At 48.2% G+C, this 23,763-nt stretch overlaps 1 protein-coding gene across 1 annotated transcript in view; it reads left to right on the plus strand.

Annotated features, from left to right (window-relative positions):
* The window catches only part of Tet3 (tet methylcytosine dioxygenase 3), a 103,516-nt gene that overhangs the window by 2,072 nt on the left and 77,681 nt on the right, over positions 1–23,763 (plus strand). The window contains exons 2-3 of the mRNA XM_023718390.1: positions 425–1,154; positions 13,920–13,976. Of these exons, the coding sequence (XP_023574158.1) occupies positions 852–1,154; positions 13,920–13,976 (360 nt within the window). The 5' untranslated portion in view covers positions 425–851. The remainder of the gene's footprint in view (positions 1–424; positions 1,155–13,919; positions 13,977–23,763) is intronic.

Consider the following 23,763-nt stretch of genomic DNA (forward strand, 5'->3'; position numbering starts at 1 on the left):
CGGGCCGGGCGGGCGCAGGCTCCCCGCGGGCGCGCCCCCGCTTCCGTGCCGGGGGCGCTGGGCAGCCCGGCCCAGCGAGGCTCTTCGCAAACTTTATTCTGAAAGCGCTGCGCCCCGGCACGGGGCCCCGCGGCCTCCGGTGAGGCGGTGTGGGGGAATTTTGGAGAAACTCACAAGCGCGTGGGGGGCTGGCAGCGGGCAAGTTTCTCTGAAGTCTCACTTGGTCCAGCCCTTTGAATTCGTCGTCCAGGCCTCCTGAGCGCCAAGTCTGGCTCTAGTGCACTTCCCTGCTGAGTCCTGCCCGTGGTTCACTTGAGTTAGCCCCCTCTTCCCCCATCTTTTTTTCCCAGAAGCTGGAAGAGGTAGCACATGAAAGTTGTCCTTGAGCCTGGAGTGATGCACGTTCCCTTTCTGTCTCTTTCAGGCAGCGCTGCCTTCCTCACCATCCTGATCCCCAGAGGAGAACTACCCTGGGGAGACTCCACCCTGCTCTGCCCCGCCGCACACCCACCTGCTCACCTCATGCCCGGGTCCTGGCTGAGTGAGGGTGAAGAACCCACCCGGCCAAGATGATCTCTTCCTTGAGGGCTGCTGCTGCTGTGCTCTCCCAGATCCTGGGCCCCAGCAGGTGGGAAAGTGGCCCTGGAAGCCCTGTCAGACTGCTGCAGAGGAGGTGAAGAGGCATCCAACCTGGAGACGGGGAGCTCCTTGTCTTCCACCTTTGTAGATTATTGACTGTTTTAGGAGAGAAAGACCTGTTGGTGGCCTTTTGCAGACAACAGGAAACTGCTGGAAACTGGATTGTGGTTCTGCACAGGACCTATGCTCTCCTCACTGGCAGTGTCAGCATCATGAGCCAGTTTCAGGTGCCCCTGGCCGTCCAGCCGGACCTGCCAGGCCTTTATGACTTCCCTCAGGGCCAAGTGATGGTAGGGGGCTTCCAGGGATCTGGGCTTCCTGTGACTGGGAGTGAGGCCCAGCTGAGAGGGAATGGAGATGGGCGAAAGAAACGGAAACGGTGTGGTAATTGTGAGCCCTGCCGGAGGCTGGAAAACTGTGGGGCTTGCACCAGCTGTACCAACCGCCGCACACACCAGATCTGCAAACTTCGCAAGTGTGAGGTGCTGAAGAAAAAAGTGGGGCTTCTCAAGGAGGTAAGCTGGCTCTTGCTAGGCTCTCCATCCCTTCCTTGAGAGCCCTGTAATCATGAAGGTCGTGTTAAAAGACTCCTCCAGTTAAGCCCATTCTCTCACTTCTGGTCTCTTGATCCAACTTTGGACACATGAATAGAAGTGTAATTGACATTGGAAGGTGCACTCGCCCACTTTGTGGGGCTGGCAATTTGTATGTGAGTAATTGGGTCCCAGAGAGTGCTGGGGTAGCCCCTGCATCTTGGATCTTTACACTTGACGCAAGGCAGTGATGTCTAGCTTAATCTCTAGAAGCATATCCTGCTTGAAGCTTTAGATATTGTGCTTTAAGGTTATGCTCATGTCTGGGTGACATGAGGAGTGATGATGATAGTATTAGGTGAGGGATGGAGGCAGCTGATGGGCTTGGAGAGAAAGCTCTGGCCTGAAAGGGAGGTTTTATGCTTTCACATGGGAGTGGAGATGTTTCTAAACCTTTTCTTAGGTGCCATCCTTTCTCTTAGATGACAAGAGCCAGTTGAAACTGCTTGGGAATTTAAAGAGAAGTGATTTGGGTTCCAGTGTAGTGCTGAGTACTTCTTGAGGCCAAAGACTTTTAAAATCTTTCCAGAACCTGGAACAGTTGTGGCACTGCGTTATACTGTCTGGCAGTTAGTAGGTACCAAGATACTGATTTGTGAATGAAGGATGTGCTTTTGAGACACTGTCAGCCCCACGGAATAACCTCTTAATTGGGCTTGAGCAGGGAAGGAGCAATTGGGATGAGAGCACTGGAGTTGGGGGAGAAATGGAGGCACCGTGGCCTACATTGTACATCTTTCCTTTCCATTCTGCTGGCTCGAGGTTCATGGCAGTCACAACAGCAGAGTTGGCAGAAGTAGGGACCCATGAAGTTGAGCAGTTTAGGCGGAGTGGTGTAGCGGCTGAGGTTGCTACAGTCAGTGGAACTGGCGCTGGACAGAGACAGCGGCCTGCGCTGTTTCCAGGGCTCCCCAGGCTCTGCCACTGATTTGTCCTAGAGCCCAGACAATTCAGGCTTCTCTAGGTCTGTATTTTCCTTGGGGAAATGAACAAGTTGTGCTTGATGGCCTTTGAAGCCCCTAGCTGGGCGGGGAGCCACTGTAGCTGAGAGCTGGGGCACCTGTGGCTGCAATGGGCTGGCGGCATGTACTCGGGATTTCCCTGACCGCTGAGCGCAGAGCTGTGTGGTGAGCTGGTGGGGCTGTGGTCCCGTGGCTAGGAAAATGATCCAAGCATGGGGGCAGGGCAGTGGGTGTTGCTGGGATGTTTCTGTTCCTTCCCACCTTCCCTTATCCCCTGTATGTCATGACCTGGTGCCCTCAGACTCAGTGCCTTATTTACCATCTCTGGTAAAACAGCTATCTAGAGCACATCTGCAGCTCCCCACCCCAGAGACAGTGTCCAGTCCCTTTATGTTGCTGGTATTGGGAGGAAGGGAGAGTCAGTGTCCTGCTGCCCCAGTGGTCCTCTTTGAAAAGGTGTGGGATCAGGTATAGGCTTAGTTCTGGGGTGTGGCGTTTTGATGTAAGGAGAACTTGCCCATGTACTTTGTAAAGTTTGATTTCCTTGGCTTCCTTCCTACTAGTGCTTATTTTCTTCCTCATTCTAAGTGTCTCACTCTGTTCTATCCCATAACCAAATCTCAGGGGTGAGGAGGCTGAGCTTTGTGGGCTGGAGGTTCTTGGAACCATTGGCCCTCGTGAATGGTGTGAAGTGCTTCTTTTGGCAATGATGGGGCAATGAGTGAGGGGCTGGGAGTGACGCCAGGACCTTGTCATCTGTGTTCTTAAGCTGCTAGTGCAGGCTGCTGGGTGGTCATGGTGAAGATACCTGGCATCTGAGTTGGCCAAGGCTTAGAGACAAAGCTTCTGAGAGATGTCTGTGCACATACACACACACACACACACACACACACACACACCCTGGTCTTTGCTGTGGCTGGCTGCTCCTTGAGGCCCCTGGAGTCTGGTAAAACCCAGCTTCATGGTGGGAGTCAAACTGGGACAGACAGTCCAATTTCTAGAGAAATAGTAGTGGGGACAGTGAAGTGAGATTTTTTTCTTAAAGCTAACTTTTGTTGACTTAAAGAGTAGTATTTTGTTCTAAGGAACAGACCTTTTCTGCTTCTCAAGTATTTAAAATGTGCTTTCTTTTATGAAGTGAAGATATATGTAGAAAGATTTAAAAAAATTAAAATTTTTCCTTTGTACAACACAAAATGGTAACTAGTGGGTCCCTTTCCTTTTTCTTTTTAAATTGGTCTGTGAAAGCTGAAAGCCTGGGAACAACTGCCCAGGCAACATTACATTTAATGGGCATGTCTCTGGCACAGTCTCAGAGCTGAGAGCCTGCCTGAGCAAAGTGTTTAGCAGCCCCAGGGGACCACTGGGAGCCCAGCCCTTAGGTCTAGCAGTGCAAAGCTGAAGGAACTCCCAGGGCTGGGAAGGTCATTTGTGCCCTGCTTCTTCAGGTGGGGCAGAAGCCTCAGAAATCTACTTGCATCTTTGCTCCCTGGCATTTCCTCCACTCTCTTAGAGTGGTGCTTTTTCTTTCTTTCCATCTTGGCTCCATTTCTCCCAGCTGCCTTTGGGGTGTCCTTTGAGCTGCCTGCTGATAGCTGTTTTGCTTTGCTTGCTGATAGGGTGGAAGCTTATCATAGGTTTACTGTCTCCCTCCCAGCGGCCCCTCACCCCCATAGAGGGTACTGGAGAGCCTTTCTACTAAGAAATGTAGTTTGGGATTTTTAAGGCCGCTCCCCGCGGGTAGGGGTAAGTGTAGGTCTTAACATGAAGTTGGGGAAGTTGGTAGACTGTATATAACAAACCTGAATGGATTCATTTCTGTGCCATAGTCTTCCTTCCTAGTTCCAGAAAGGATTTAGATGTTAGGCTGATGTCAGAGACTGTTTGATTCACGTTTTTTACCTGAGTGGTAGCTTTGCAGTGTAGTGAAGACAGCTGATTAAAGAAGTTAATAGTTAATTTCTTGAGCGTCAGTTTTCACAATGGAAAGATAAGCGCAACCCTTCTTTGCAGCATTGCTGTAAGGATTGAGATAAAAGTATGTGTAATGTCTGGTACATAGTAGGTAACTAGTGCACTGTGACGGCTCATTCCTAGAACAAATAGTGAAGAGTTAGTCCTTATGCATAAACAATGGTGCATTTGTCTGAGTTGGAAACAAGCAATACAGATTAAACGTTTATCTCAAGACATCCCTGACTTGCTAAAAGAATTTTGGGGCAGAGCTTTGGAGCCAGGCAAAGGGAGGAGGAGCAAGAAGTGACCGTGGTCCTGGGCATGACTGAAAAAAAACTCATCCATAAGGGAAATAAAGGCGTGATTGAGTTCTGTAGGGAAATGATCATTTATCTGCATAGAAAAAAAATATGTGCATCAGTTTAGGATCATGACAGAGAAGATTATGAGTGAAAATTAGAAAAAATAAAACAAATGTATGATTTGAAAACACTTTTTAGCCCTCAGCCAAGTGGATTTAACAGGTGAAACACAACTATGTGGCATGTTTGAGACAAGATATGTTAGAACTGGTGGTGTTCCAACGTGATCAGAGCCTCTGATGCGTTCTTGCCCAGCCTGCTTGGTAGCCCAGTCCTGAAGACAGAGGGAGGCTGTGAGGAAAGGTGCTCTTGAGGAACAAAGGGAAAATTGATTGGTGAAGTAGAAGTGAGGAAAATCTTTGGAAAAGACACTGTCTGGGTGTTTGTGAGGCCTGAGAGAAGGCTGGGTAAGAAGAAAATTATTGTTCAAAGGCAAGCAAACCTCTAACCACAGATTCTAAAAGAGAAGTCAGCTGAAGGGATAGGATTGCTGTTTTAGAAGGAAAGGCTGATAAAACAGACATGAATGGTAGCTTAAGAAGACAGGTGGTGACATTGAGGAAGAACTGAACCATCAGTGTAGCAACATTGGCTGCTGTCCAGTAAGCATTGATGGTAAAAGGCGAGGCTCATTGGGGACCGTGGCACTACACATAGAAGTGGTCTGAACTCCCCTTCCCGTGGGCATGTCAGGAAGCCCAGTGATCAAAATGTGCTGAGTCTGGTGGAAAATGAGTATTTTCCGAGCGAGAATGAGAAGGAAGAGTAGGCTAACAACTTTGGGAGTATAGTGAGGGACAGAGAGCCACCAATGAGCCCTGGCCTTGCTAGGAGGCGTAAACTGTGGAAAGGAGAGTCAGTCAGCTGGTCTGCCAGAGCTCCTTGCTCCCTACTGAATATGTTCACATGTGTTCCGCAAATCACAGTTTACAGACTTACAGAGAGCAAAAGAAGGCCCAAAGACCAGAGCCTGGCAAGAAGTCTGGTTTTTGAGAGATTTGGTAAATTACAAATATACGTCTAAGCTTTATAGTTTCAGAGTTAAACTGTTCTGTTCTAAAGCAGCCTAGAGAAACTAAGATCTGGCTTTCGGAAAAGAAATGTTTTCTCTGGCCCACTTCTTGGGCAGATCAGAGATCCACTGTTTGACATAGTATCAGTCAAAAGGGAAGACATTTATCTCACTGCCTTGTTTCGGTCTTTTATTAATTATGTAGATTAAGGGCTCCACATTAGGATTACCTGGAAGAATGAACAAAGTCAGTGCCTGGGTCCTACCTCTCAGGGATTCTGACTTAGTTGGTTTAGGCCCGACCGAAGTGGGCTGGGATCTCTAGGTGTATCTAATGTGTAGCCAGAGATGGAGACCCTCTGATGCAGATGAGAGGCTGAGCTTACGGGCTTCTTCCTGTACTCTTCTGCTGCTGAGTGCTCACCTGAGTCTGAGGTCACCTGAATGATTCATAGTCACTTTCCCCTCCACAGTGGGCCAGCAGCATTAGGGCCACCAGAAGCAGTTAGAAATTCAGTCTCAGGCTCCATCCTAGATCTCTCTCTCTCTCTCTCTCTCTTCCTCTCTCTCTCTCTCTCTCTCTCTCTCTCTCTCTCTCTCTCTCTCTCTCTCATTGATTTGATTATCTGCACTTTTTGCACATTTATTTATTTATTTTATGGTACCAGGAATCAAACTCGGAACCTTCCGCTTGCGAGGCAGGTGCTTATGCCGCTGAGCTATCTCCCCAGCTCCCATCCTAGCTCTTCTTAATCAAAATATGTACCTCAACAAGCTCCCCAGATGGTTTGTATTCCAGAAGAATTTGGGGAGCTAGTTAGTTACTATGATTTATAGACTAGTGTGAGGGGCTGAGATAGGAGAAGGGGGAAGAAATAAGTCATGAACAGAAAAAAGATTCCTGTTGCTGACCAGGATAAGAAGCCTGATTCATCCCATTTCTTCACCCTGTAAATCAGAGAGGTATGAAACTCTTGGGACTTATTCCATATTTATCCTTGCACTTCTGTAATCTTTTAGTTGGAGTTATCAGTAATGTCCTTTGAGAACTTGTATGCCTGTGTTGTGTGTTTGGAGAACAGTAAAGAAAGCTCTCAGATGTTTGTTGCTCAGAGACTCGATTCAGGACAGTGGAGCACCACAAGTGTAGTAGATGGTAGTGGTTGTGCAGTGGAGGGTTGTGTCTGAAATCTTGAGCTCCACAGAAGGGTTGGAGGGTTATGGGGCAGAAGGGATGTGTACCTTTAAAAAGAAAGCACAACATAGGAACAGGTGTGTGAGATCTGTGAATGTGTGCAACTCACTCACCCTCAGAGGTGCTGAGTTTCCTGTGCTTGCATGTGCCTGGGTAGAAGCTGAGAGCTGGCTAGCAGGGATGTTAATAAAAGGATATCTGCCACTTTGTGGGCTCTTCCTAGGCCTATGTAAAGTATGTCAGGTCTGTTTTCCTATTCCTTAGACAAGTGCATTATGGAAGAACATTTGGTCAAGATGTAGATGTTTATTTATTTAGTTTTTTAGTGCCAAGGACAGATTTCAGGACCCTCCATCATGGTAGGCAAATGCTGTACCACTGAGATACACCCCAGCCCTAGTCTTAATCTTATGCCTGCACCTAATCTCAGACATGGTTTCGGGTAAGTCTTGGGAACTTTCTGAAAGTTTCAATAAAGACTATATTTTCTCAGGAGTGGGTCTATAGTTTCTAACAGATTTTCAGAAATATTCATGACTTCAGATTTAAAAAAGCATGCTTAGCCTGAGCTGTTCACTATGATAGTTGTCCATAACAAGAAGCTCTTTCAGTTTAAGTTAATTAGAATTACAATTAATAACTCAGTCACAGTAGCTGCTTTTCAAGTACTAAATAGAGACACATGGCTAGTGGCTCATGTCTTACAGATAAAGAATGTTCTTATCACCGCAGGAAGTTTGTTGGGCAGTGCTGTGAGCTAGATATTGCATGTCTCAGTGTGGTCCTGGACCCTCTTGAGGTTAGGGAAATAGCTGTCTCTGTTGGCAGTTCTGAGATGGATTATTTTGGTGTAGGATAATGGCATTTACCAGGGAAGAGGTAATGTCTGTGGAGGGAGACAGTACTTTAGGGCTGATGTAGGCCACTGCCTGAGTGCCTCTGTGTAGGGCTGAGCTGCCACCATGCTTGGAGTGCTTAAATCCCTTGGTGGACTTATCTCTTGTTGCTTACATAAGAAATCCAATAACCTATATTTTTATTAATCACTGAGAGGGGGTGAAAAGCAAACTGGCAGTCTAATACAGGAAAATATGGTGGATCTTCAAGGGACCACAGCTTTGGGGTTGCTTTATTGCTTTAGGTAGTACAAGCATCAGTCTCAGGCACTTTCAGGTGACTTCCTGTCTTGCTACCTCTGACTTGTACAAGTTCCAATTCCCTTGTGTCTCACCTCCAAGCCTACCCTGGGAGTTAGTGGACAAATAACACATCTCCCATTGCTAGTAGAGCATCAGCCCTAGGTTCTCAGATTGGGGTGAGAGTTTTCATTGTATGAAGTAATCTGAAGGCATTGGCCAAATTCTGGGTGTCCTTTCCTGGTTACTGCCAAGGGAAGCCTCAAGAAGGGAGAATGGGAAAGTTGGGTCAGAAACAATTGACAGAGTGAGTAGTCTATTACTGTTCATTCCACTTATGAACCATTCTTGTTGAGAGGATTTTGGACTGCTCTCCTTATTTTTTATTTTAGTGTCTGCGCTTCCAGGGTAAGCTCTGGGTGCTCAAGTTCCCCCTGTGATGCTAGAAATGATTCTGGAGTCCCAGGAGAGAAAAATGGCAGATACTTCCTATGAGGGCTGGGTCCTGTCTGTGATATTCATGCTGCAGGGTGAAGTAGGATGCAGTGAATGCTTGGCAGTCTGTGGGAGGAGAAGAGCTGGTACCAGAGGACTAGGAAGAAATCCCCTCACTGATGTGTTTGCTGGGCCACAGGACTTCCAGTGTCCCTTGTGCTAAAGGAAGGTAACTCCTCTCTCTGATGTGTTTCAGCTTCCAGAGACAGGGCACTGTCTGCTTTGACCTGTGGAGATGCAGGTTGCCTTCCTAGCCCACTGGGCAAGCCTTGTGTGGGCAAGCCTTGTGTGGTCAGGGCTCTGCTCAGAGCCTGAGGAGGAGTAAGGGGGAGGCATCATTAACTCTGTCCTTAATGAGCTCTAGGTCTAGGGAGGGAGACAGTGTGGAAACAAATAATTACAGCACATTCTGGTAGAGCTGTAAGGGAGGGATGCCTCGAGGGCAGATGTGAGCCTTCATTACCTCTGCACCCCTCTGCAGAATGTCTTGAGTTTTAGCATAGGGCCCAGTGAGGGATGAGGGGAATGGGACCGCCCCTGACCTTGCCAAGTATGGAGACGCTACTGGAACGCTTGTGCCAAGTGCCAGGGGAGGAGAAGGATACAGGCAGGTGGCTGGCGCATCCGAGGGTGTTCACAGACCCTAGAAGTGGAAGATTAGATGCTTTGCATTAATTCTTCTTGGAGGTCTTCTTCTGAGGCTGCCTCCAGATTTCTAAACTCATTGGCATTTGTATCCTGCATACTCTGTGGTTTGTATGGCCCTTGTTATATGCTTAGGTCCTATACCATTTGGTGGTCCACAACCGTGGAATTTGGAATATGCAGACCTTGAGGAGCTTCCTAGAATATGCCCTGCTACAAGCATCAAGGAGGGCATGTGGGTATAGGCAGTGTGGCCCTGTCAGAAAGTGGATGGCAATCAGATACTGGGTGCTTTCTGACTGTTTTGTGGAATAGAGAAGGTGGAGTTCACTGCTTTTCACTGGTTTCCCTCAGATTTCAGTGAGTGCCTTGGTTCAGTCTGGGTCTGCTGCATCTTCAAGGAGAGGCATCTTTTTTCTTGTTATTGATGCTGCTCCTCGGCTTTCTCCTCCCTGCCATTGCAGTTGACACAGACTTCCGCTGCCAAAGCTAATTGTGAGGCCTGATCAGTGAATGAAGGCAAAGGCAGTTCCCATGACAACCGCAAAGAGTTTCAAATATAGGGAATGATGTGTGTGTGATGGGCTGCAATTACTTGGGTGGAAATTGATGCGTGGACACCCGGGACTTCAAACATAGGCTCTGAAGGTGTGTGTGTGTGTGGGGGGGGGTGGGTGTTGGGTTTCTTTGGCAGGATCCTTTGTGTGACAGAGAGGGAAGGAGGTCACAGACTTCCCTCACAGTGAATTCTAAGTGCCTTCCGTGTGTGGAACATGGGGCAAAAGCCCTCAGGGTACTTTGAAAGGGCAGAGCAGCTTTGGAGAAGCACAACTCTCCCCTCTTTCTGGTTTGGGATGCAGGACATATGGACACATTCCAAGTGTCAAATGAGACTGTACATGTGCTGAAGGCTAACAGAGGGGGGGGGGTAATCTGAGAAGGCTTCCAAGAGGAAGCAGGGCTAGAACCAGCTTTGAAGGAATCCCTGTGGAGAGTGACTCATTTAGGACACTGTCACGGCAAGGGAGAGAAGCCTGTTTCTCTGTTTCCCCTGCCAGGTAGGGTAGGTGGGCTTGGAAATCGTAGAGCTAATGATGAGCTCTGACAGTAGCACTACAAATGAGGGATAGTAAGTCCTGCACATTTTCTAGTTTTGTGATCTTAGAGGTAAGGTGTTTAGCCTCTCTCTATCCCAGTTTTTCCATCACTAAGGTGGGCATGAATAACTCCCACCTCATTGGTTTGCTTTGAAGGTTAAATAGGAGTCATTATATTGTGTCTCCAAGTGTGGGGCCTCCATAAGGTTAGTGCTTGGTTGCTATTACAGCCTTTCCCACCCCTCTAATAGGTGTTAGGAGATAGTCACGATGCCTGGTCTTTGTCTGGGTGGAGTTTCACCTGTGGGTGTCCATGCTCCTGGGATTCTTGGTGTGTGTACTGAAAATAGATGATTCATTCACCTTGTGTGGAGGTCTGTGACCCATTGTCAGAAGTTTCCCATGCACCTCTGGGCTTGCCATTGTGAATCCTCAAGTGTAGAGTGAGGGTATAGAGATAGAAGGAGAGTCACATGTGGTGAAGTTTCCTGCAGGCAGAGTGGCACTGGAGTGCACCTCTGTGACTGTGCTGAACCTTGCGATGGCAGGTGCCTCAGCAGAGAGGAGGAGGACAAGGTGGGATGAGGACAAGAGAGGCCAGCTGCCTTGGGAACTACAGGGTCCTTTGGGATAGTAGAGGGTAGAATGGGGACCTGCTGCTGGGATAGGCATTGGGAGACAGGCACTTGGGGTAAAAATGTGGTTCTGTGGTTCCTGCAAGCTAGTCATGAATGCATGCTGGCTGAACAAATCTGGGATTCAGCTACAGTTCCCTTATGGCAGGTCCTGCTTTTCTGGGTGAGCAGATGTCCCCTTGGCTCCTTGGGGACCTAAGTGAGACCACCCAGAAAAGGAATCTTTCCATCTCAGTGCCCAGCCCCCTGCCTCTCCACCCTCTCCTTGGAGAAACTCAGCTCAGCACATTCCAATTCCATGCAGCCTAGTAAAGGGGGAAGCCAGGGCCCCTGCGTACATGGGGAAGACTGCCATGTAAATAAATAACTGTACTTTGTTGTGAGTGGTGCCCTGAAGAAAGCAGTATACTGCTTCCTGAGAACACTGGAGGAGCCTGAGTACTCATGGAGACTTGACGACTGAGAAACTGGCAGAGGGAAGGCACTGTTTGCATTAAGACTTGTCCCACATTAGTTTGTTATGAGGAGGAGGGGCAGCCAGGCAGAAGGAGCAGGATTGAGCAATCTCCAAGCATGCAAATATTACTATTCTCAGATCTGCAGCTTATAAGGAAGTAGTTTGGGCAACCCATTATTTTTGCATCTCCCTGGAATTGATACTGGGGTGGGGGAAGGGAGTGTTAAGAGAACAGGAATGAGAGAGGCTTGGGTTTGAATCACAGCCCACCGCTCACCAGTTATGTTAATGGTAACTTGACATCTCTAAGCTCCTCCCATTTCCCTGTAATAGACAAGGCTGTGGGTGGAGCAAGCCAAATGAGATGATCCTACACTGTGGTTGGAGCAAAGCCTAGTATGTAGCAGGGGCTTGACAAACAGCAGCAACAGTATTAAATTGATACAGTCCATTCAGTGGTCGTCTGTTTTAGCCACCAAAAGACTGTGTGGGATAAAGGGAGTGAGAAAAGATTTTGAAGACCAGGATTAAGGAGGGACTGTACTTGGTCTGCTCAGAATAAGAGTTAAAAGGCACAAAAAGCCCATTTTTCCACCCAGAGCTGTGGTTTAAGACCTTATTTCTTACTCTGTCTTGTAAATGGTTTCCCTTCTTACTGTGACAGTCCCAGTTGTGCTGCCTTTTGTCCCCAGGGGAAGGCAGGTGTGGGCCCTGGTGCCTTGTCACCAGAGGCCAGCTTTGCTGTCTCTCCTAAGGCAGCTCATTCTGTTTGGAGTACCCCCTTGGGACCCGGGGGAGGGACAATTAGGCATCTGTGGTGGAGTGGGTAATAGAGCGAATCACTGGCTCAGGGGCTGTCATGCAGCCTACCTAGTCCTATGAGTCACTTCTCTCTGGCCTCAGCTTACTCATCTGTGAGAATGAGAAATAGCACCCAGTGAGCTCTTCCAGAAGTGAAGAGTGCTGGTAGCTAACAGCATGGACAGAGTGGCAGATAATATGCTGCATTTCTTCATGCAAGCCCCACAGCTGTATGAAGTAGCTGGTAGTTCCATCTTGCAGATGAGCCAAGAGAGGCTCAGACAGGTAAGTTAACATTGGCTGGGTCCTGGGGGCCAGCTGGAGGCAGGATGGTGGCCCCTTCCCCTTTTTCTTTCTCCCCTCTCCTTCCTCCTCCTCTCTCTGTCCTTCCCCTTCACTGTGCTGCAGCCTGAGATAGCACTCAAAATTGTGGCTACTGGAGGTGTAGGATGTGAACACTCTGGGGTGCTCAGCTGCAGGGGGTGGGCTGGGGCAGAAAAGGAACTGAATCCAAGAGTGGGCTGTAGGGCTACCCTTTTGTTCTCTGTTCTTGCCCTTCAGTCATAGGGCATTGCAGCCTTCAGAGGCTTGAGCACTTATTCTACTGAGCTATCACCCCAGCCCCCTTCAGAGGCTTTGAGTCGAGAATTAGAAGGTCAGAGCATTTGGGGTCTGCACTACCATCCCGCCTCTTTCTCTTTTGGCTAAGGAAAGTCCTGAACCCTGGGGACTCTTGGGGGAGCGCCTCTGAGAGAGGGAAACCATTGGTGAGCTGGGGTGTGTTCTTGCAGCAGCGTTGAGTGAGCCTGGTAGAATAAAGTGGGTGTTTGAGTGTCCCTAGAGAACGCAGCTGAATTGGGGAGGCTGAGTCACAGGAACTGTGGGCTCCCAGAAGCAGCCTGTTTTCTGAGGTGGGTACTGGAGGGCAGGGGAAGTGAAAATGCAGAACTGTCTTTAGAGGGCACAAACCTTGCCTGAAGTCCGGCTCTGCTGTGTTCTAGCTGTGTCACCTTGCGTAAGTTACTTCACTTGTCTGCCTTGTTTCCTTATCTGCAAAGTGGGGTAAAGGTTCCGTTGCCTCGGCTTTTTCGTCTTGGAGGACTGAAGGCTGAAGGCTGTGGCGACTCTCTTGTGTCCTGTGGCTGCCAGCTTAAGGTTGGGTAGAGCGACGGGGGTGGGGAGTGGGAGGGAATCCCACAAGAGTCTGTCCTACGCCAGGCGCTGTGTGTCATCTTCGACCCCGGAGGCACAGAGGACGCCTTCTGCATATTTCCTTCGGGGTGGCCCTCGGGAGGAGACAGGGGGTGCCCCGGGATCCCCCGCCTGCTAGGGAGCGGCGGCAGGCCTGAGAAGCAGCCCTGGCGGCTCCTTGCACCCTCGCGGCGCCCCCGCCTCCCGGCTGGGCAGGTCCGCCGGCGGGGGCAGGGCCGGGCGCGGGATTGGCTGGCGTGCGCGCCGCCCCAGCCTCTTGCGGGGAGCGAGGGTGGGGAGCTCACGGCAGCTGGCGGCCGCCGCCTCTGCAGTGCCTCCCTGCGTGCGCTCCCTCCGGCGGGGATAATGGGAGGCCCGGCGGCGGCCGATGCAGCAGAGGAGGCCGGCAGAGGTAGTGCGCACAGGGCCAGGAGGGACGGGCAGGCCGGACGCTGGCAGGGGACGAGGGACCAGTGCCCTCTCAGATCTCGGGAGGGTTCAGAACGGAGAAATGAAAACAAAAACACTAGAAGGCGAAGGAACCCATCAGTGCGGGTCTGGGCGGCAGCTGGAGGCAGGAAGATGGTCCCCGCTAGCCTTTCTTCCCGAGGCCCCTTCCCTTCACTTCCTTCTTCCTCCTCCCCCCTTCCTTCCCCTTCAGTGTCCTCCGGGTTGCTGAGGAAGGACTTTGCTTCTTTTCTGCTACTAGCCTAGCTCATCAGTCTCTCTGGTTTCTTTTGCAGGTGGAAATAAAGGCTGGTGAAGGAGCCGGGCCGTGGACACAAGGGGCGGCTGTCAAGGTACCTCGTGTGTTCGTGTGTGTGTGTGTGTGTGTGTGTGTGTGTGGTGGGGATGAAGTGTTTGACTGGATTGGATAAAAATAAAGGGTCTCCTCTGGTGATCCCTTAATCTCCCACTGTGTGTAGCAGCAGCTGAGGGGGAGGGGCATTGGGAGTGTGGGCGGCCAATGAATTCTCAGGCCTGTGTGGGTTTTGTTTGGATTCTTTTTGCTTTCTCAGCTGGCTGGTTTGGGTGCAGTTGGGTTTGGTTTGTTGAACTGTTTTTATTTTTTATTTTTAAAGACATGCAACCCACTCCCTACCCCTGGAAATCTCTGGAGAATGTCCCTGGCACTGTTGGTTTGCATCCAATCTGCAGAAATCCCGGGGGGGAGGGGTGTTGAAGAGGGGGAGGGGGAATTGCGCTCCTGAGTCTGAAGCTGATAGGGTGTCATTAGTCATGCTGCTGTCACCATGGAGATGGCTGGAGAGGAGAGGAGGTGGTGGGGGTGAGGATATTTTGGGTAGGGTGGGGGCTGATGCAACATCATGATTGAGAAACAGGCGGGTGTCTGATGTTACCCTGTGTGGCTTGGTATCTGGGGGACTGGGAAGGGAGACTTCCCAGGTGTGTGGGAAGTAGAGAAGGGACTTGTGCTCCAGGTGATTGACTGAGAGCGGGCACTGGTGTATGTGGGGCACGGGAATGGGGAGTCTGCTGGGCTATCTGTCATTCCTAGGAAACCACAGATAAACCTTTCAGTTTGGCAAGGACCAGGTCTGTAGGTTTCCTTGAGTGTTGCCTCTGTGTTCGGGACTGGGGGCCCACCATGAGTTTGGGATTAGTCAGCAGTATCTTCTACTGGCCCACGACAGAGAAAACAGACTAGGAGACAGCTTGGTATGGTTGTTGCTCAAGAAGCAGAGAGACTGGGAGGGCCAGGGGGCCAGGAGGGCAGGGGCTGCTGGCGTGGGACTCTTCTTTACAGGAAGCTGGAAGAGCCTGGGTGCCTGGGTAGCAGGTGGGAAAGCTGCTAGTGTCCCAACATGCTCTTAAGTCTCTCCTCCCTGGAAATTCTCCTCCCACTTCCTGGGAAAGCTGTGGGAAGCTTCTTGGAGGTGCTGTAAGTGGCATCCTGCCATCTCACTGCCTGAGCGGTGACACTGGTGGGGAAAGTCTCTAGATGGGATGGGGGCTCCTGAGCAAGACTGCAGTGTGGATCAGGAGGCCATGGTGTTTCCTTGGCTCCCTCCCAAGGAACTTGAGGCCAGGAAGTGCTTGTGGGAAGGCATGGATTTTGCTTCTAGAGCAGCTTCTGGGGAAAGGAGATGAGCCAGGTTGCGCTGTTGGCTCCCAGGGGAGTTGGCAGGCTTTGATGAGGCTGGGAGCAGGGGGCGATCACCTGGAATGAGAGCGTGGGAGGCCCTGAGGCAGGTGGAGGGTAGTGTGTGCCAGTGAGGCTAGGGGTGAGGAGGACAGAGCAGTGAGCTCACCTTGGCTCAGTCATTCTGGCTGACTCCTCCTCAGAATTCCCAGGTTTCACTTCTGCTTCCTCCCTTGGCTCCCCACTGCTGACCAGGGCAAGGGGACAGATGGGCTCAGAGAGGGGGCAGGTCCTCCTCCCTCTATCTCCAGCCTTGTCAGCAGAGCTTTCTTCCCTGCTGACGGAAGGTACTACTGTTGGGTCTGCTTACCCGAAAGCACCTGTCTGCCTCCCTCGGTGATGGCTGTCCGTGGTAGACCTGCTTCCTGTCCACTCTTTTCAAGTCTTCTTTCTGTCCTTTTCTCTGGTTTTCTGGCTTCCATTCTGCTGGTCTGGGATAAGGCTGGTTTTATGTAGACCTGCTGGAGTTCCCAGGCTAGTACCCAGTCCTTGTGGAGTACCCTTGTGGGTATGTGGAAAAGACTACTTGGAAATCTGCAGAAGCCCTCCAAATAAATCTTTCCCCTTCCCTCTTCTCAGTAAGTTATAGCTGGCAGTGTTCTTACAGCTCTGAGGTTCTGTCTGTGCTTATTTTTATTATTGAGTTTTCTGTCTGAGAATTGAGCTTCCTCAGCTTGGGTGCTGCCAGCAGGCTCTCATGTCTAAGCTTTCCATTCCTGGTTCTGCTTTCCCTCCACATAGCATGTCTCAGGTGAGCAATTGGGTACAGTATCCCAACATATCCTAGCTGGGGCAAGTATGCCAAATACTTTTCTATCACCAGATTATAGTATAAGATGAAGTGCCTGGGGTATGAGCTTGTTCTGAGATCAAGTGAAGGTACTGAAACACACGCAGACAAACGGCATATCTCTAGCAATGTTTGCATGGGATGAGTACGGGATAAATAAACTCTGTAGGTGAGTGGTGTCACGGCAGCCAGAGGGGATATGCGTGTCTCTTGTATGCCAAGTTCTGCCAGAGATCATGCATGTATCATGATATTCAGTGTGAGTGTACATAGTACGTAGCACAGGCACAGAGCTGAACATGTTAAAAGTTGTCATTTTACTATGTAGTGTTTTCCATGTCTACTCGTGATATTCCAAGGGACAGGCTTTTGTTCGTGTTGCCCGGGAGCTAGTGCCCAGTGCAAAGTGCACCAGGCATCCTTGCTTTGGGTTCTCCCACACTCCCACACTCGCCCCATGGGAACACTCCATTGGCTGAGGATATTTGGAAACTATTTTGGGTTTATACCCAGGGTCTATGCCTTCTGTCTCTCCTTTGACCATTGCAAAAATGCCCTGTTGCCAAGAATCTCTGCTCATCGTTTTTCCACACACTGTAGGTCATTTTCCTACTTCTTGCTTGTGAAAGTGTAGCAGGAGCCCTTTCTCCATGAGGTCTGTTTATAAACAGCAGTGAACCTGGAGATATGGAGCAGGAAGGGAACCAGTCTGGAGGGTTTCAGAGTCAAGTTTGAGGGAAGAGTGGGAGAGAGCTTCCCTGTGCATAAGAAGAACAGGAGTTAAATATAAATAAATCCTAGGGCTCAGTTCCACCTTCTTGGTGACTCCAACACTTTTTGAATGCTGGGGAAGAGGAAGAGAGCTTCACATGATAGGAGAGTAAGCTGAAGAGAGCCCTGCTGCCCAGAGGCTGTGTTCAAGGACCAATCCTGATGGCTCTGCAGTCCTCATACTGGACTAGTGAGGAGGGCCTCGGTGCTGCACTCCAGCTGCAGATGGACCTTTCTGCTAGAAATGAGCTTTTTGGTCTTGCCAAGTCCCCTCCCATACCCTGGAGGCTGTAGCAAATGGTTGGCTGGCTGGGGGTGGGGGGCAGAAAGGGTGGGGAAGGGCTTTGGTTTGGCTTAGCTTTTGGGTCTCCCAATCCTCTTAAGTCCTTCTTTTCCACTCCTGACCTCTTGGGCTTTTGGCTTCCTCTCACACCCAGACATCTGGCTGTCAGCTGAGGACTCCCCTTGTTCCCAGCGTCTCTGCAGCTTCAGAGAAGGAGGTATCTTTCTTATGGGTTTGTGGCACAGGTTGGCCTGAATGAGTAAAACATATAAATTATTGTTCTAGCCAGGATTATGACCCTATCCCTGTCTGCTTTATCTCCCTTTCTTCACCCCCTGTCGAACATTTACTGAGCATTACAGTTCAGTACGGTACTAGGTACAGAAAAAAATAGTACAGATCGTTATTTGAACTTCACAAAGAGTTGGAAGTGATGACTTTTATGTAAAATTGTAACTTTTTTTCTTTTGAGAGTCTCCCTATGTCATTTAGGCTAGTCTTAAACTCTGCTGTGCACTTCAGGTTGGTCTAGAATTCATGGTGAGCCTCCTGCTTCAGCATCCAAGTGCTGGCCATTAGACCTGCTAAAATCATGACTCTTAAGTGGGAAAAACAGCATTGCTATTTTTGGTTTTCGTGCACTAAAAATTTTTAATCCTATGTTTTGGCCCGTGAACTCCTACATAGCAGACAAAATCCCTTATACCATGTACACCCAGATCTTTACCTTGAATTTATCTCTGGCTTTATGAACCTTAAGGGATTTTGTAGGAAGAATCAACATGCCAGCCTTGTTTTGAGAATTCATTGCTTCCAAGATCTAGGGCAATGAGTAAAGATAGTGCTGTTGGAAATGAACTAGCTGGGAAGGAAGCTTAGGTTTTTTTTTATTTTGGCAATATTGGGGATCAAACCTAGGACCTTGCCACGTACTAGGCAAATGCCCTACCACTGAGCTACACTCCCAGCTAGGTTTGGATTTTATTTTGAGACAGGGTCTCACTGAATTACCTACACTATACTTAAATGTGTAGTCCTCCTGTCTCAACCTTCCTCATAGGTGGGATTATGGGTATGTGCCACCTTGCCTGATAGAAGCTTAGTTTTGAAAGGAGAGCTTAGTTTGGGCTTTAAGATGTGCTAGGTTTGACATCTGGAGGTAGCTGGATGGAAATATTCTGCCTAAGCTATTTATCCTAAATCTGAATTTGCTTTCAACTCATTTGAAGTGTGAGTTCATTATCTCTTACTGCTGCAGGGGCTTCAGTGAGAGAAAAGAGGCAAGAAACAGTCATCTAGTCTCTTTCTTCCCTATTTCCTCTTCAGTTCCTACTCTTGACATTAGCCTTGGGGAAGTCACTTAATGTCCACAGAAACTGAAGTTGCCTGTCTTCTAAAGTTAGCTTAAGCTGGGGAGATAGCTCAGCAGCACAAGCACCAGCCTGGCAAGTGCAAGATCCTGAGTTAGATCCCTGGTACCAAACAAAAATAAATATATAAATAAAGTCAGTTTTTCTTAAACTAAATCTGGGAAAGGGCCCCAGCTTGTGATTTAATTTCCAAAACATTACAGAACTGAAACATGGACCTGCTTTGTACAGCTGTCTCACAGCTTGCAGCATGTGTGGTTTTCCTCTGGAGTTTGGTACCACATAGACTGGCCTGTGAGCCATTTGATAGGGCAAGTCCTGTGATCATGCTCTTGGATGTCCAGATGGCTTCAGATTGCTGGAAGAGTTTCTAAAGGCTCTTATATTTATGTTTCAGTAGACTGGGGATGAACAGCTTGTGTACCATACCTGGGCAGCACAGGTTTTGAACTTTGTTTCAGGGCAAGTACAGGGGTCTCATTCCTTCTATGCTTCCCCACCCTTGCTGGACATGACTTCCTGTTCTTTATCCCTCAGGGAGATAGAGCCACTACTCAGAAGAATGGAGTGCTTTCTGTCCTAGAAATTCTGAGTACCTCAAAATATTTACCTGTATTTCACCTTCTATATGTAAGGCATTTCCTTTCAACTCTGCAAGTCTAGGAATCTGATGGCAGAACATTAGAGGAGCCCCGTGAAGGGCAGGACTGTGTGTGTGTGGATTGCATGACTTGGAGGAAGGGAATAATCACAGTGAGCCTATAGACACATGCCGGTGTGGCCTTGGCCCTGCCTAAAAACTAAAGGTGTACTGCTGGAGGCAAAGCATCCTGACTTCTGAGCTCTTTCCATTTGGTGATTTTTTAATAACTTACAAGTGTAGCCCCTTCCTTTGGGGGCTGATCATAAACTCCGCCCTGAACTGTATCTGGGTGGACATCCTCTTTTTGACTGCTTGAGTTTCAGTATCTTGCCCCTATTTTTTTTTTTTTTTTCCAGTGGAGGATCTTTGGCTTTTTGGTTTGAGATAAAAACAAAACAAAACAAAACAAAAATGCTAATTTTATTCTCCTCCAGCCTCCTCATGCTGTAGGGAAGGAGGAGCTAAGGGGTGGGTAACAGTCTTGCCACAAAAATATTCCTGAAGAGGCAAATATGTCAAGGATAGGAGGATTAGAGTCTAAGGAAATCCTGGCTATGTCTGTGGCCTGGAACTCTTGTGCCCTTGGTGTTTTAGTAATTGGATTTCTCAACCCCGCCTCTAAGCATTTTCGAATGTAATCCTGACCTCATGAGCTTTGCAAGGAAACAAAGGCATGTGAAAGGGTTTGTAACTTGTCCCTGACTGTGAGCTCCTGCATCATCTATCCCCTCTGCAGCATCCACGGCCTGTTCCCAAAACACCCCAGAGTCTATTTTTCTAGCCTGCAGGCTTTCATTCTACTAAGGAGAAGGAGTTTATAGAAGGTGGTATTTCTGCTAGTCCACCTTCTTGTACCTCAGGTAGGTTCCATCTCTGACTCTGCTGGTGACTCTGAAGCAGGGGAAGATCCAGGAAGACGAGTAACACCTGTCAGAAGTACAGAGAAACCCTGGGAAGGGTTGTGGGCTAACAGCTTGGTCTGGACTCCTGTGTTGCACCTTTTCCTTTGGGTGTGTCCCTTGGACCAAAGCATTTCCTAACAAGTTCTGGTTGGGGAACAGAGGGCACTCACTGACCGAAGGAGGCCCTGCTGGGCTCAGAGAGTGAAGACACTGTCTTCACAGTGTGAATCATTGTTGCTCTGCACCTTGGGCTCTAGGGAAATGGATTTTTAATGCTCTTGGAGGTTGGGCCCAAGATGTGTTCACTGTGATTATCCCAGTATCCCTCTTTCTTCTACTGACATCTTCACTCTGAAATACCCTCTTTGGCCTATCCCCACTTTAGCTTCTTCTACTTTGAACTCAGCTCTAAGTCCTAGGCTGAGCAGAAAGGGCCTCTGGGTGCATGCTGTGCAAAGTTCCTTGAGTCAGGATCAAGGAGCTGATAAAACATTATGGGACTGCTTGGGCAACATAGCCATCTGCTGGGTCTGGGCTCTTGTGGCACAGTTAGATAGAATGGACACCAGATTTGATGTGGCAGCCCTGGATATCAGTGCTGACAGCTCTGGGCAGGTGGGCCACGTGGTGTCCCCTTCTTCACTGGCCTGCCACTTGTTGCTGAGCAGAGTCCTGCTTGATGGTTGAGCTCTGTGCTGACCTTTGCTCTGTAGCCTTTCCTTCTACTATTATTTGTCCTTGGTTTCCTGTTTTCCAGCTGTGGGTTCCCAGAGGTGTCATTTGGACCCTGGGTAGTATTTAGGGCTTAGTTCTGGGGTTGTGTGGTTGGGGAGTGGCGTGTGTCTTGGGGCTGTTCTGGCAAGTGGTCCAGAGCAATCTGAACATTCCGGCAAGGAGCCAGAACCCAGAGTTTGTTTTCAACCCTGAAGAGCTCCTCCCCCTCACTTTGCAGATGCTGTGCCCTCCATGTGGGGGGCATTGCTCTCCACTGGGCCTCTGCCTGAGGTCTGGAGGAAGTGGGATGTGGAGGAGGATCTGGGTGGATGCCAGAGCACTTCAGCCCTAAATATTCCCACCCCACAGCTTTTACCAGGACAGGCAGGAGCTATGCTTCAACTTGCCTGAGAATTTCCAGTGGCCAGTCCCTCTGGTTCAACTAGTTTAGTGATTCTCAACTCCTACTGCATATTAGACACATCTGAGGATCTTTTAAAAAAGAATCAGCCAAATATCCAAAAATAAAAAAATAGAAAAGGATATAGCTCAATATGGCCTGGAATTCAATTTCCCAGTAACCTCCCCGCTCCCCCAAAAAGCAAGAGAATGAATCAGTGCCTGGGCGCTAGCCCATAGAGTTGGTTGCCATTGGTCTGTAGTGAAGCTGCACCCCAGCAGTTTTCAAAGCTCCTCAAGTAATTAGAATATGTAGTCAGGGTTAAAAGCAGCTGTCTTGTCCAGTTTGGCTCTGTATTATCACTCCTAGCTGTAGTGATAATCAATACAGGGTCTGGAAAAGTTAAGACAGATACGTCACACTGGACCAAGTGTTCTGTTCCATGAGACTAGCCCGTGAGTTCATAATTAATTAAAAGTAAATTCCAGGAGCAGATTCTGTAGCAGATAATACAAACTTTAGTTTTCTCTTCTCAGCTTTTAATTTGGAAAGACTAAATTGAAGGATAACATATAAGTAGGGGGGAAAGCACACACTATGTAAAATATGGTGAGTTTTCACAAACACACTTGTGTGACCAGCACTTAGACCCTTGTGCTGTTCCCAGTGCCCACAATTTCTATGGCATTTGAAGTCAGAGAAGGCCACAGTATAGCAATGTAGGGTGGCTTTAGGCCTCCTGGAGAGTGTTAGGTTGACCTTTGCTGGTGCGTTCAGGTGCCTTCACATCGCTGTGTGGGTTCTCCTGGAAGGAGTGTGTGTCTCTGTGGTAGGACACAGGGCAGGGTGGAGGTGGGGACCGTGCAAACCCCTCCTTTCTGTTAGCCTCTTCTTTATCCCTTTTAGATTCTTTCCTGCTTCAACTCATAGGTATGGTGTTTCCAGTCTTGGGTAAATCCAAAAATCAATATCGTTCTTTTTTTAATCTTTCTTGATGTGACAGGTAATATATATTGTTTGAAAAAAAATTAGAAAATAGATATACATGGAAGCGGGGGAATTTGCCCATACTCTCACAGTCGAGTTAGTCACTGTTAGCTAAAGAACTTGTGCAGACTTTTTTCTCTGTAACATGGTATACCCATGTAGTGTTGTTTATAAAAAATTGTGTTGCTGGGGGAAAAAAAAAAGAAAAAAGAATGAAACCTCTACAAACTGACCTAAATAAACCTTTCCTTCCTTAAAAAAAAAAAAAGAGAAAGAAAATGATACACAGATTTTTTTTTTAAGTATAACATTCAATTTATTATTTCTTTCTCAGGAGTTTTCTTCAGTCCATTAAGACTCAGCTCCCCTTACATGGTCTTTGGTGGAGGTTGTGGGGCAGCACCAGCAGGTCTAAATCGGGGTGGAGGAGTTCGGTCCGTACGGGCTTCACGAGATCAATTTCTGACCACTTTGCTGTGAATGGCACAACTCACACAGTCATGCAGCTTCACATACAGCTTGGGAAGTACATAACCGTCGAAGACACTCGCTTCGGAAATGTCCCTGACGGCGGCGGCCTCCACTATGTTCCGAATGACAAACTTCTTAATAGCCTTATCCTTGGGTATGCACTGGGCGCAGTTCATGCAGCGAATAGACTGCACATGACCGCGGCCCTTTTTTGCACGACCGTTGTTCCTTCTTTTTTTCGTCATCTTGGAAAGGAGGACCCGAAACAGGGATACACAGATTATTGTTATTCTCATATTTTGTTAGGAAATTTTGTTTTATTTTTCATAAAATAAAAAAATGTATACCAGTCCAAAAAAAAATTGTGTTGCTGTATTGTAGCACATGCTGCCTATATAACAGCTAGTCAGCATCATGTATTGAGCATGGTGGACACATAGGAAGGTTCTCCTAGTTTTCTCCCTCAGTTCTCCTGATGGCTCTGGGGCAGGTGGTGGCACCCTACTTCTAGATAAGGAGACTGAGAATCAGGCACGTGGTTCACCAAGTGCTCCTGAAGTTAGAGTTGTGTTGAGGGGTGGCTCTCTTTCCCTGTTAACTGTATTTGCCACATATTTAATGAGAAGGGAACCACCTTCCTCTTAAGTGATTTTTTTTTCTTTTCACTTTAATGTGGATGACTTTTAGGATTTTACCCTTAAACATAGTGTTGCTGATTAAGCTTTTATGATTGCTGCTTGATTTCTTCTATATCATGTTAAAGAAATCAGATCATTCCATTTTATAAGGAAGTTTTTTGTTCATATCAGCAGTGTTTTATTTAGTCCCATTTCTTTAGCATGCTTTGAAGATTAAATAGCATTTCTTTCCTTTGCCTATTGGTAAAATGAATTGTGTTATTATGTCTTAATGTTAAACTTTCTTTGAGTATACCATACCACAATCATTTTTTTCTTATCTCCTATTTGATTTATTAACATGAGAGCTTTCCATCTATATTTGTGAGTGAAATTGGCTGATTTCCTTTTTGTGTTTTTATTGTCAGATGTTGGTATTAGAAGAATAGTAACTTTATATAGTAGATTGCGAAGC

The sequence above is a fragment of the Octodon degus genome, unplaced genomic scaffold (genome assembly GCF_000260255.1).
Source record: "Octodon degus isolate 3935 unplaced genomic scaffold, OctDeg1.0 scaffold00058, whole genome shotgun sequence".
Lineage (NCBI taxonomy): Eukaryota > Metazoa > Chordata > Mammalia > Rodentia > Octodontidae > Octodon > Octodon degus.